Here is a 12,245-nt window from a genome sequence, read left to right on the forward strand (position 1 = left end):
AAATATATTAAATATGAGCATTAGAGCTGAACACAAAAAACAGGGGCTCTGCCTTCAGTGAACTCCTCTGTCCTACAAGTGAGAGAGTAATACCCACAGAGCACATAGGACCCAGGTATCTCTTTACTGACTTTAGAAACAGGGAGAGGGAGAGAGGAGGAAACAGAGAGAGAGAGAGAGAGAGAGAGAGAAACATCGATTAGCTGTTCCACTTATTTATGCATTCACCAGCTCACTGTTTATTCATGTGCGTGTCCTGATCAGGACCCAAGTGCAGCCTTGGGCATCAGGACACACCCTACGCCAGCCAGGGCAGGACCCAGATACCTGAAATAATCACCTTCCTGGAGCTGGCAGGGGCACAACTTTCGATTTTTCCTGGTTTGCCAGAAATAGTAACTCAAAACTCTTACAATAGCATTAACTTAACCAAAAATTCAGTTTGGTTGGCAAAATCATTTAGTTGCAGAAGTAAAAAATAAATTAAAATGATAACCGTCTAAGATTCAATTTCAAGGAAAAGTGCCTTTAACAGCAAAAGCAAGTCATTCAGAAGTAGATGACATGATCTGTAAAACTGAACCCACGCAGCACAGGGTGCAGCACCACCAGGATCCCATTTGCTTCTACAAGCCTTTCTCAGACACCTGCTTATAATTTACAGATAAGGCAAGTAGCTTCCTTCTGACTTGTTTTGCAAAATAATTTTTAAAAGTTCTCTTTCTTTCTCATATACTCACTTTCACACATACACACATATACACACTTTCACATTTTGACGGTAACGAATATTGTACTAAGACCCAGACTGAGCTCATATCCAATTACCATGTTCTTACATAGCGTCACCCTATCTCATTTTTCTTACTGATAAATGAAGTAGTATCATTTCCCACCAGGTATGTTTTATGATAGAAATATGTCATACCTAATCTCTAATCTTTCACAGCTCTAATCATAAGGAAAATGTCCACCATCCCAGAATGGGCAAGCAAAAAGCAAAAACATTTCAGGAAAAAAAAAAAGTCAACGAGTAGGAAACACCTTTAATTCAAACAGCTGCCAAAGAAAAAACAACTACTGACATTAATTCTGAGAAAGGATAATGCATAATGGAGTCAGGAATGAGCATTATGTCTGCAAAACACCAGTTTATCAGCAGCAATATCACTTTACCATCATTCTAACATATACACTACTTATCGCAAAGACTAATTCTTTCCACTTCAAGTCATCAATAAGTCATTGTCTCAAACAAGTGACCTCAGAGTCTCTTCTCTGCCTTCCTCATGTAAAACATTTATAATGTTAATTGTTCTTTCTCCCTCCGCAGCTTCCAAGTCTCCCAGTCCTGTGGCCCACGCCCTCAGTTCTGGCCACCTTCCATTCTGATTAACAAAGCATTCATCACCTTCATGATACTAGACTCTTTCATTCAGTCCAAAGTGAAAAAATCACACCAACTTTCACTGTCTGCCACTATGACCTTTCCATATTGTTTATTTTAAATAATCTGAATGACTCTAGCTAGCTATAAAAGATAATGACAATTGATTCACACAATATTATAATATGTAGAATAAAACTTAGCCAATACTTTGGTCCTCAAATTAGGGCACAGGACGGTCCATTTAATACAATGACAATGTTAAATAAATTCTTATATTTAAACAAGCACTACTGAGTATAAAAGTGGCACAGAACTATAAAAAAACACTTCAAGAAGTCTTGAACATTGCTACTCTGGGTACTCTTTTGTCCATCCAAGTACATTGGTAAGAAAGGTTGAGAGAGTACTGTCTTACATGACTTTCACTAAAGACATGTAACTAATTACACTTGCATTCCAATCTGCTGTAGTCAACTCTGGAAGATGTAGTCAATTCTCTTATGAATTTCATAAGAGAAAAATATTTTATAGGAGTAACCACTGTGACCATAACTATATATATTATAGCATCACCAGCTACATGTTGCATCGACAGGAAAACTAAGTTCTAGTAAAACGAATCACATTCTACCATAACTCCATGAGTGATGAGGAAAGACTATCTTTAAAATAAACTAGCAATATGCCACTCGGAAATACTGCCTCTTAATCTTGGTTTACTCTAAAGGTAGAAATGTATTTTGGTAATGAGGTGACATGATGTAGAAAAAAAGAATATGGAATTTCAAGTACACAGAGGAGTCTTGGTCTCAACACAGCTATTTCCTAATCTCAAAAATGTGCAAAATAATTAGGTCAATGGATCTAAAAGCTCTATAAACAATAAAGCATTATTAAAGTGTTATTTATCCTTCCCTTGGCTTTCAGGCTACAAAAACAAGTACTGACCAAAAAACTAGCTTTTCTTATCAGGTATACTCATAATTTTAACATGGTTGGCAAGAATTTCTTCACCACTAATGTTCAATAAATCTAAAAACTGTAGCCAATAATCTAAAGACACAAAATTTTATGAAACATCCATATTCTTTGGATGGTTTTTGCATTTATGTTTACATTTTAAAATGAGGTCAGGGAGCGCACTTTGTAACAACCTATCGAGTGGGCCAAAAGTTATACTGAAGTTAAACCTAACAAGTGACAAATCAAATATGAAGAGATACAGTACACAAAAGTGTAAAAATCTAAAATTAATAGTCTTCCATTGCCAAAATCAACAACACTGAAAGAGCCCAAGAATAATTTGTTAGACGTGTATGAGAACTGTTTGACAATTTCATGTCATCACTTGCGTTACAAAGGACTGGGATCTCGCTGTAATTATATACACTTCTCCTCATACAAACAGAAGGTAGAAATGAAGTAATTCATTAAAAAACAAACCTGATGAACTTAACAAGACAGTATATTTAGTCAGAGTAAACTCCATATTAGTTAAAACTCACTGAATAAATTCAGTCTTATAAAGACCATTTCAAAAATTACTCAAGATTAGGCTTTATCATTTTAAAAATAAATTTTAAAAGAACAAAAGTAAAATGATAAAAAGCAACCAAAATTAATACTGCCTTCCGAGTTTTAAAATACCTAAGGTAAGTGCCCTTATCATTTTTATGTAGAAAAGAAATTCTCAGAAGCATCCTTAAATCATTCTTTTTCCTCTTCTGAGTATCAAATCAATTTGGTTAGAAAAGTAGTATAAATCTGGAAAAAAAAGCTACACTTTCTTAAACAAATTAAACTCATGGGAAGGCAAATATGAAATTGTCTACAATTTTGCAATTAAAATAGCAAGGAAATAAATAAAATCAGAAAAAAAAACCAGACATTATAACCGATACCACAGAAATACAAAGGATCCTACGAGACTACTATGAACAATTATTCACCAACATATTGGACAACCTAGAAACATGCAACCTTCTAAAACTGAATCATGAAATAAGAAAATGTAAATAGACAGATTGCTAGTAAGGAGGTTAAATCAGTAATCAAAAACTTCCCAACAAATAAAAGCCCAAGACCACATGGCTTCATTGGTGAATTCTACCACAGTCAAACAATTTTAAACTCAAACTCTTCCGAAAATTAGAGAAGGAGGGAACACTTCCAAACTCATTTCATGAGGGCAGCATTATCCTGATTCCAAAACTAGACAAGGGCACCACAAGAAAAAAATGTATAGGCCAGTATCTCTGATGAACATAGATGTAAAAATCCTCTGCAAAATATAAGCAAACCAAATTCAACAATACATAAAAGGATCATACACAATGATAAGGTAGGATGTATTCCAGAGATGCAAGGATAGTTCAACATCCACAAATCAATCAATGTGCTACAACACAGTAACAAACTGAAAAATAAACATGACATGATGATCTCAATAGATGCAGAAAAAGCATCTAACATAATTCAACAACTATTCAAGATAAAAACTCTCAACAAAGTGGGTATAGAGGGAACATGCTTCAACATAACAGAAGACATACATGTCAAGCCTAGAGTTAACATCATACTCAGGGGTAAATAGCTGAAAGCTTTTCCTCTTTGATCAAGAATAAGACAAGAATGCCCACCCTTGCCTAGGCAAGCACAAAGAAAAGTCCTAGTCAGGCCAATTAGGCAAGAGCAAGAAATAAAAAGCACTCAAACTGAAAAGAAGGAAAACTGTCACTATTTGCAGGTGATATGTTATTCTACACAGAAAACCCTAAAGACTCCATCAGAAAGCTGGTAGGACTAATAAAACAAATTCAGTAAAGCTGCAGGATGCAAAAATCAATATACAAATATCAACTGTATTTCAATACACTAATAATGAACCATTGGAAAGAGAAAAATAAGAAAAAATCCCATTTACAATTGCATTAAAAATACCTAGGAAGAAATTTAACTGAGAATGTAAAATACCTCTACACTATACTGTAAGACACTTATGAAAAAAACTGGAGACACAAATAATAAAAAGATATCCCATGCTTGTAGACTAAAAGAACATTGTTACAATGTTCATATTACAAATTCAGTGCAATCCTTTCGAAATTCCAAAGGCACTTTTCACAGAAATAGAACGTACAATCTTAAAAATTTATATGTAACCACAAAAGACCCGAAATTGCAGATGCAATTTTGACAAAGAGGAACAAAGCTGGAGGTATCACACATCCTGATTTCAAACTAGACTGATTACTCAGCCAGAGTAATCAGAACAGTATAGTATTGGCATAAAAACAGGTACATAGATCAGGTGAACAGAACAAAGGGCCCAAAAATAAACCCATGCAAACTCGGTCAACTTTATGACAAAGGGGCTAAGAATATACAATGGGGAAAGGAAAGTCTCTTCAATCAAGGGCGTTAGGAAAACCAGACAGCCACGTGAAAAGAATGAAACTAGACCACTGTCTTACAGCATACACAAAAACTAACCAAAATGGATTAGAGACTTAATTGTAAGACCTAAAGCCATAAAACTCGTAGAATAAAGCATAGGCCAGGCCATACACTGTGTGAGATGGGTCTTGGCAATGACTTTTTGGGGGCCTGACTCCAAAATCACAGGCAATAGAAGCAAAAAGAAACAAGGGGGACTACATCGAACTAAAAGTTTCTGCACAGTGAAGGAAACCATCAACAAAATGAAAAGACCACATGCTGCATGGGAGAAAATACCTGTAAACCACAGATGAGATGCGGGGTTAATATCCAAAATATATACAGAATGTATACAACTCAATAGCAAATATATATATACATACATATCTGATTTAAAAATGAGCAGAGGATCTAAATAGATATTTTCCCAAAGAAGATAAAATGAAAAGATGCTCACATCACTCAATTCCAAGGCAGTAACCTTCTGTTCTTTCCTGTTCACCCTACAGACCCAAAGCAAAGATGGGGCTTGCGCAAGTTTCTAGGGAATCGGGAGGGCTTTGGTTGTCAATCCAGTCCAAAGAGCATTCTGTGCACAATGGAATTAAGTTCCATTATGAGGTGTTTTTCTTATCAATTCTGTTCTGATCTGGACATGAAATATCGCAGGTGCTTTGTGCTTTCTTGTCAAGCTTAAGTGTGTGGGAGGGAGGGGCGGAGGAGGGAAGAGGAAGAGAAGAAAGAAGACCATGCTGCGCTCTGACTGATGGGGGAAATTACTGTCTCCCTTATACAAAGTGACATTTTCTCTTCCAAACAGTCTGCAATCAAGGAGGTTATGCTTCTGGAGAAAAACTAAAAAACTAGAAGATTGCTAATTAAGTGATAGATAGTTAAGAGTGCTCTGTTTTATAACTGGGTTAGCAACAAGAATGTCAAATAAAGCCTGAGAAGTTAAGGTCACTTTAATTCTACTCTTCCACTAAACTTCCATACCCTTCTTCCACCCTCAAACCCCACCAAATGCAACAAACCCCTTCCTCTCCCGTTTTTTCCCCCGACTTCATTGATTTTTTTTTTTTAAGTCAGGGACTAACATTCAAAATTCCATTAGAGAAAGACTAAAAAAACAGATTTCTAATCCTTCCAGAATTTATCCCCAAAGTACTGCAATACTGTACCTCAAATTTCTTCACCTTTTCCATTGTTATCAAGCGCCTTGATGTGTGACTGGAGAGCTTCTGCTCACAGTTGCTAAGAAGCTCCAGGCAAGGATGCCAGGGCACCATCTCCTCAGTGTATCTGAAGGAAGAACAGCGCCTGTCAGGAACACGCGCGCGCACACCCCACACAGGACGGGCACGGGGCTATCCAGTGTGGGATGAGACCTCTTCCCACTGCATGCTGTACCATTTGATTGTATATATGCCATTTATATAATGTATAAACAATCTGGGTCTTTAAAAAGTGAAGTATTTTAATATTACCACATCTCAAAAAAAGGAGTTTGATTTGCCTGTGGAATGGGAATGAGAGAATACATGTTTTCCTGAAGAATGCCAGGAATTTAAAACCACAAAAATGTAAGACAACAATAATTCCACCCTAAAGATCCCATGAGAGCACCTAAAAGAAAGAAATAACATCCTACAAGAACTTGACATTCATGAGAAACTGATTCATCAGGAGATTTATTAATTTCCCAAAGTATAAAGTCTATTACAGCATGTACCTTCCTCTGTAAAATTTTGCCCCTGCATCTTGAGATCTCCATTAACTTTGTAAAAACACAGGACTAAAGTTACTTATAAGATTATTAGATAGACTACCACTAAAAGAAACAGCTGACGTCAGTCCTCCGGTCACCGGCACCATGAAATCAAAGCGAAGCCACCATAAGGAAACAGCACAAACGGCTGTGCAGCACCGGCACCTCGTGACTAGAGATGATGACGCCTCGAAAGCAGAACAGTCAGGCTGCAGGAGTTCAGAACCTGACACCTGGCGGGTTGCTGGTATTAATCTTGCCAGAAAAAACAGGCGATGGACGGGGTGAAAACAGCTACAGAGCAGGATGCAGAAGACCAATGGGGGAAGTTCAGGAGGTACGGGTACCATTAACAACACACCGACTGCTGGTTTTTATTTTTCCTCTGCAAATCTGTGTGTCTTTCTGGAAACATTTATTACATGGGAAATTTTAAAGCTCTGGTCCAAAATGGGAAAGATGCTGATTAGAACTTCATGTAAAGGACATCCATCTCATCTAGCCTGTTCTGCAACCCATCAACAGTGTCTTCCCCACCAGAAGTCTTTTACTGACTTCTCTAGGTCTCTCTGACCTTCAAGGAGCTCTCCCCATTACCTCAACCACATGCTCAAAACCCTCACACCCACTCAGCAAGCAACACTTATCATGCACGCACTTTATTATCAGTGGAAGGAATTCTCTTAAAGTCATTCTCTGCCTCCTTCCTTAGGGCTTTGCGACAAGTCATGACCATTTCAGATCTCACCTCATCTAATAATCCTCTAATGTCCACTATATTGCCAGAAAGGTTGCACTTCTACAAAATTTAGTTAAAATCAAATTTGATGTCTTCATACAAAGCATTTATGATATGAAGGAATACATTCTACACCCTGGTTTGCAGATTAAAATAAAAAGTGGTAAGAGAGAGAGAATAGAGCCTCAATTATACGCTTCCAAACAGCAGGGTTTACAGGATGTCTGAAACTATTTGTAAACTTAGTAATATTCCCTTTGTGAAGAGAAAAAAGAGTATATTTCCTGGTGGAGTTTACAAAGCATTTTTACTAAAACATTACTTAAATATACACAAACATAAATTAGAGATAAATTCCTTATGTTTATATCCCTTATATAACTATAAAACCAAAAATAAATGTATAAATCAAACTAGAAGCATAAAACCAATATAATTTTAATTAATATTTATGATGTAAATATTGGTAAATTGCTAAAACTAAGTCACTAATTTTTGGCTTAAGAGCAGAAAAAATACGTACACTGCTTAGATTCTCATTCTAACTTGATCTTTAAGTTTAAGCAGGAAGGAACATCAGTTGGGTCATCATTATCAATAATGATTTGTTTTTAACCACTACTCTATTATATTAATGAACCAATCAATTTAACAGTATACTTCCAAAATACATTAAAAAACAGAAGTTCAAAAATTCCTTACTATATATTTACCAATATATTTCATAGTAATGAACTGTGTGCAAACTATTAAGTAGAGGCAATAAATCTGTACTATGCTTGGACTATCACGATAGTACAGTACCCTATCTTAATTCCATTTTTATTACTATCCTCTACAATGCAAGCATCTATTTAAAATCCAAATCCGGCAAACCCATGGAGACAGATAAGTAGTTGCCAGGGCCAGAAGTGATAGATATTCCTCATGTGTACAATGTTTCTTTTTGGGTTAATAAAAATGTTCTGGAAGTAGATAATGGCATGGTTGCATAACTCTGTGGATATACTAAAAACCATATACTTGTACACTTTAAAAGAGTGACTTGCATGGCATATACATTATATTTTAATTTTTTAATAAAAGACAAAAAAACCCTGTGTACACAGGCCCCCATCTTTTCCATGAACCAGTTTTGAAAGTCACTAATTTTCCTGTGAATCTTCAGGCCTCAGGCTTTTTTAAAACATCACTACAGTTTCACCTCCCATTTGAGAAACAGATTTTGTGTTGATTGAAGGACTTACTGAAAACAGTTTAAAAAATTACTTTTTTCTGTCTCCTAGACGGGAGATGAAAAACATGTCCTGTTCCCTGCTCTGAGCCACAAAATTCATTTCATTACAATTAACTCTGAGCCCCAACCTCCACTTCAGGGCACTTCACTAGGCTTCCTCACTTTTTCAGGCATTTTAGTCATGAGAACACCCAGGTGCATCTCCATTAAAGGGCGTCTTTACAAAGGAACAGTTTGCAATCATTTCGAGACCCTTATCCGCGTGCAGTGACAATCAGAAAACAACACTACGCAGATGTGCGGAACCTGGGCAAACAGCTACACTCAGCAACTCAGCAAACCCTCTAACACAAACCCAGAGGAGTCCAACTTACGCCCTGTCCAAAGGACTGTTACACAGATCTTCAGGCTCATTTTCCAGTAGTTGAAACTATGAATAAGCAACCCACAAACAACAAGAGTCAGTGATTTTTTGGTGCAAGCCTCTATGAGTGATACGAATGCACTGTGAGGACACAGATGAAGGACTGGTCATTCTCCTGAGAAGGGTTGGGAAAAAGTCACAAGGTGGTGACAACTAAGTCAGGCCTTGGAAGATGACAATTAAGTCAGGCCTTGGAAGATGACTAGACAGTTGAGGAAGAAGGGTAAATCAAGCGATGGGGACAGAATGAACAATGGAGAAAAAATACAAAGTGTACAGAGTATCCTGACTTGGGGAACAAAATCCGATACACTAGAGTGGGGGGAATCTAGACTAAGGGGAAAGACTAAGGGGAAAAACAGAAGTCCACTGAGTGGCAATTTCTTCACTGCACTTTAAAGAAACTTTCCAATCATCAGCTCCAACAATTCTTCACAAATAACTAAGCTTTTAGGTAGTATTTTGTTTTTACTATGCTTTATACTTTTTGAAATATCCTGGGTTTAAGAAATAGTACCTGAACTTGATTATAATGTGTAATTCTTATTTTTCTTACACTTACTGTACATAATTACACAAAAAGCATTTCAGAACAGTGTTAAACCTGTCCGTCTTTTCACAATGGCACTTGGAAGCTGTGCTGTTTTTTGTTGTTTGCTTTATAAGCACTGTATTGGAAGTTACAAAGGCCTGGCCCACCTTTGGTCAGTGTTCGTTTATCAGCTGGTAAGACTCTTTATCACTGGGTTCATATTTTGTTATCAGTGTTAATTTCATTTAACCTCTTTTTAGAAATAAGGAAAATTAATTCCAAGGAGTGAGATGAGCTCTAAAGTTAAAAAACAGCTAGCTCATTGGTTTCTTTCCTCCCAGGGCAATGTTCACATAACTCAGCCTCCTGCCAGATCCCATGTGTCTGGCAGGTAAAGTGACACAGTTTTATTAATATTTTCAGAGAAGAGCACATTTTTTATTTCTATGCAGAAGTGGTTTTCGCTTCAGACAAGCTGAATGCCAGCAGCAAGGTTACTTGCTTAAAGTAATTTTTTTAAAAAGATTTCCATGGCAGATTAAAGAAATGGCCCAATTTTGAGCTACTAGCTTGCCAATCTAAAGATCTTTTCTTGACTTAGTCAAGATGGAGGTGTCCACAAAAACACTTTGCCTCTTTGCACAACCACAGAAATAATTACAACTAGACTTCAAAACAAGTAACACCCCAATCCATCAGAAAATCAAGCTTGTATGGAAGTTTGACAAACAAGGATTTAAAGAAGCCACATTTATTCAAAAGGGTAGGAGAGGGAGAGACACGGAGACAGGCGGAGATGTGTGGAGATGTGGTGTGGCACAGTGAGACAGCTGCAGCAGAAGGGGCAGTACCCACATTCATATGGGGTGGGTAAAAATCGGGAGGAATACCTTGGAAGTAAGTGATCCCAGTCCCAGGCTAGACCACATAGCCCACAGTTCCAGTGCCAAGAAGATAAATCCCCATAATATCTGACTATAAAAACCAATGGGGATTGGAAAGGCAGAAGAAACTGCTGGATTCTCAGGAGACTCAGCTTAAAGGGCCCAGATGGACTTAAAAAGTACACAGACCCACCCTCTCTGGGATTCAGCATCAGGGCAACTGCTGGAAGGGTGCCAGTTGCACGAGGCATATGCCAGGCAAACCTCTAGAGGCCAGGCAGCAGCACACTCCCCTTGCCAAGCCCTCCCTCCACACACAGAGCCACAAAGCAGTGAAGCGGGTTGCCCTGCCCTGGCAACCACCTAAGGCTGCGTCCTACACAATTTACAGGTGTCTTTTCTGTAACAGATCATGCTACTAAGACAGGGAGTCAAAGCAGCTCTCCCTATTACACAGAAACAAACATAAGGAGGCTACCAAATTGAGGAGACAGAGAATTATGACCCAGATGAAATAACAAAACAAAACCCCAGAAAAAGAACTAAATGAAATTGAGATAATCAACCTGTCAGATGCACAGTTCAAAAAACTGGTGATCAGGATGCTCAGAGAACTCACTGAATATAGCAACAACATAAAGGAAGAAATAAAGGTTACACTAAGTGAAATAAAGAAAAATGTGGAGGTGAGGAGATGAAGCCAGGATTCACATCAATGATTTGGAACAAAAGGAAGAAATAAGCATTCAACCAGAAGAAAAAACAATTCAAACAACGAGGGTACAAGGACCTTCTGAGATATCTCCAAACATACCAACATCCAAATCATAAGGATGCCAGAAAGAAAAGAAAAAGAGCAAGAAATTGGAAATCCATCTGCAAAAATAATGAAGGAAAACTTCCCTAATTTGGTAAAGGAAATAGACTTACAGGAAGTCCAGGAAGCACAGAGAGTCGTAAAACAAGCTGGACCCAAAGAGGTCCACACCAAAAAACATCTTAATTAAAAAGCCAAAGGTTAAAGATAACAAGAGACTCTTAAAAGCAGCAAGAGAAAAAAAGACAGTTATCTACAAAGGAGTTACCATAAGACTGTCGGCTGATTTCTCAAAAGAAATTTGGTAGGCTAGAAGGGAGTGGCAAGAAGTAATCAAAGTGATGAAAAGTAAGGACCTACAACCTAGATTTCTCTGTCTAGCAAAGATACCATTTAGAATGGAAGGGCAGATAAAATTTTTCTCAGATATGGAAAAGCTAAAGGAGTTCATCATCACCAACCCATTATTACATAAAATGTTAAGGGACTTGTCTAAGAATAAGATCAAAACTATGACCATTAAAATGGCAACAAATTCACAACTATCAACAACTGAATCTAAAAAAACAAACTAAGCAAAAAACCAGAACAGGAACAGAATCACAGCTATCGAGATCATTTGCAGGGTTATCAGCAGGGAGAGGGAAGGAGGAAAATGGGGAGAAAGGTACAGGGAATAAGAAGGGTAATTGGTAGGTACAAAATAGACAGGGGTATGTTAAAAATGGTATAGGAAATGGAGAAACCAAAGAACTTATATGTGTGACCCGTGGACATGTACTGGGGTAGGGTTGGGGTGATTGCTGGTGGGAATGGGCATACCGGGAGGAAAGAGGCAAAGGGTGGAAACTGAGACAACTGTAATAGCATAATCAATAAATAATATTTATTATATATTAAATATATTTTAAATAAATAAAGATCTTTTCTTGTTCAAGACACCTTATCTTCCATAGCTGATGTAAATACATAGCTCTGTTTATAAATAATAATTACTGAATAATAAAACCCAAACT

General features: G+C 37.3%; 1 protein-coding gene across 4 annotated transcripts in view; it reads right to left on the reverse strand.

Annotated features, from left to right (window-relative positions):
* TRMT11 (tRNA methyltransferase 11) overlaps positions 1–12,245 on the reverse strand; it is a 46,055-nt gene that overhangs the window by 10,030 nt on the left and 23,780 nt on the right. For 3 of the 4 annotated variants that reach the window (XM_037045805.1, XM_037045807.1, XM_037045809.1), the window contains one exon: positions 6,010–6,130. In XM_037045805.1, coding sequence (XP_036901700.1) covers positions 6,010–6,130 — 121 coding nt within the window. The remainder of the gene's footprint in view (positions 1–6,009; positions 6,131–12,245) is intronic. The other variant, XM_037045806.1, reaches the window with a different exon arrangement.

This window comes from Sturnira hondurensis, unplaced genomic scaffold, assembly GCF_014824575.4.
Source record: "Sturnira hondurensis isolate 20B ecotype Veracruz unplaced genomic scaffold, ASM1482457v3 Scaffold0004474, whole genome shotgun sequence".
Classification (NCBI taxonomy): Eukaryota; Metazoa; Chordata; class Mammalia; order Chiroptera; family Phyllostomidae; genus Sturnira; species Sturnira hondurensis.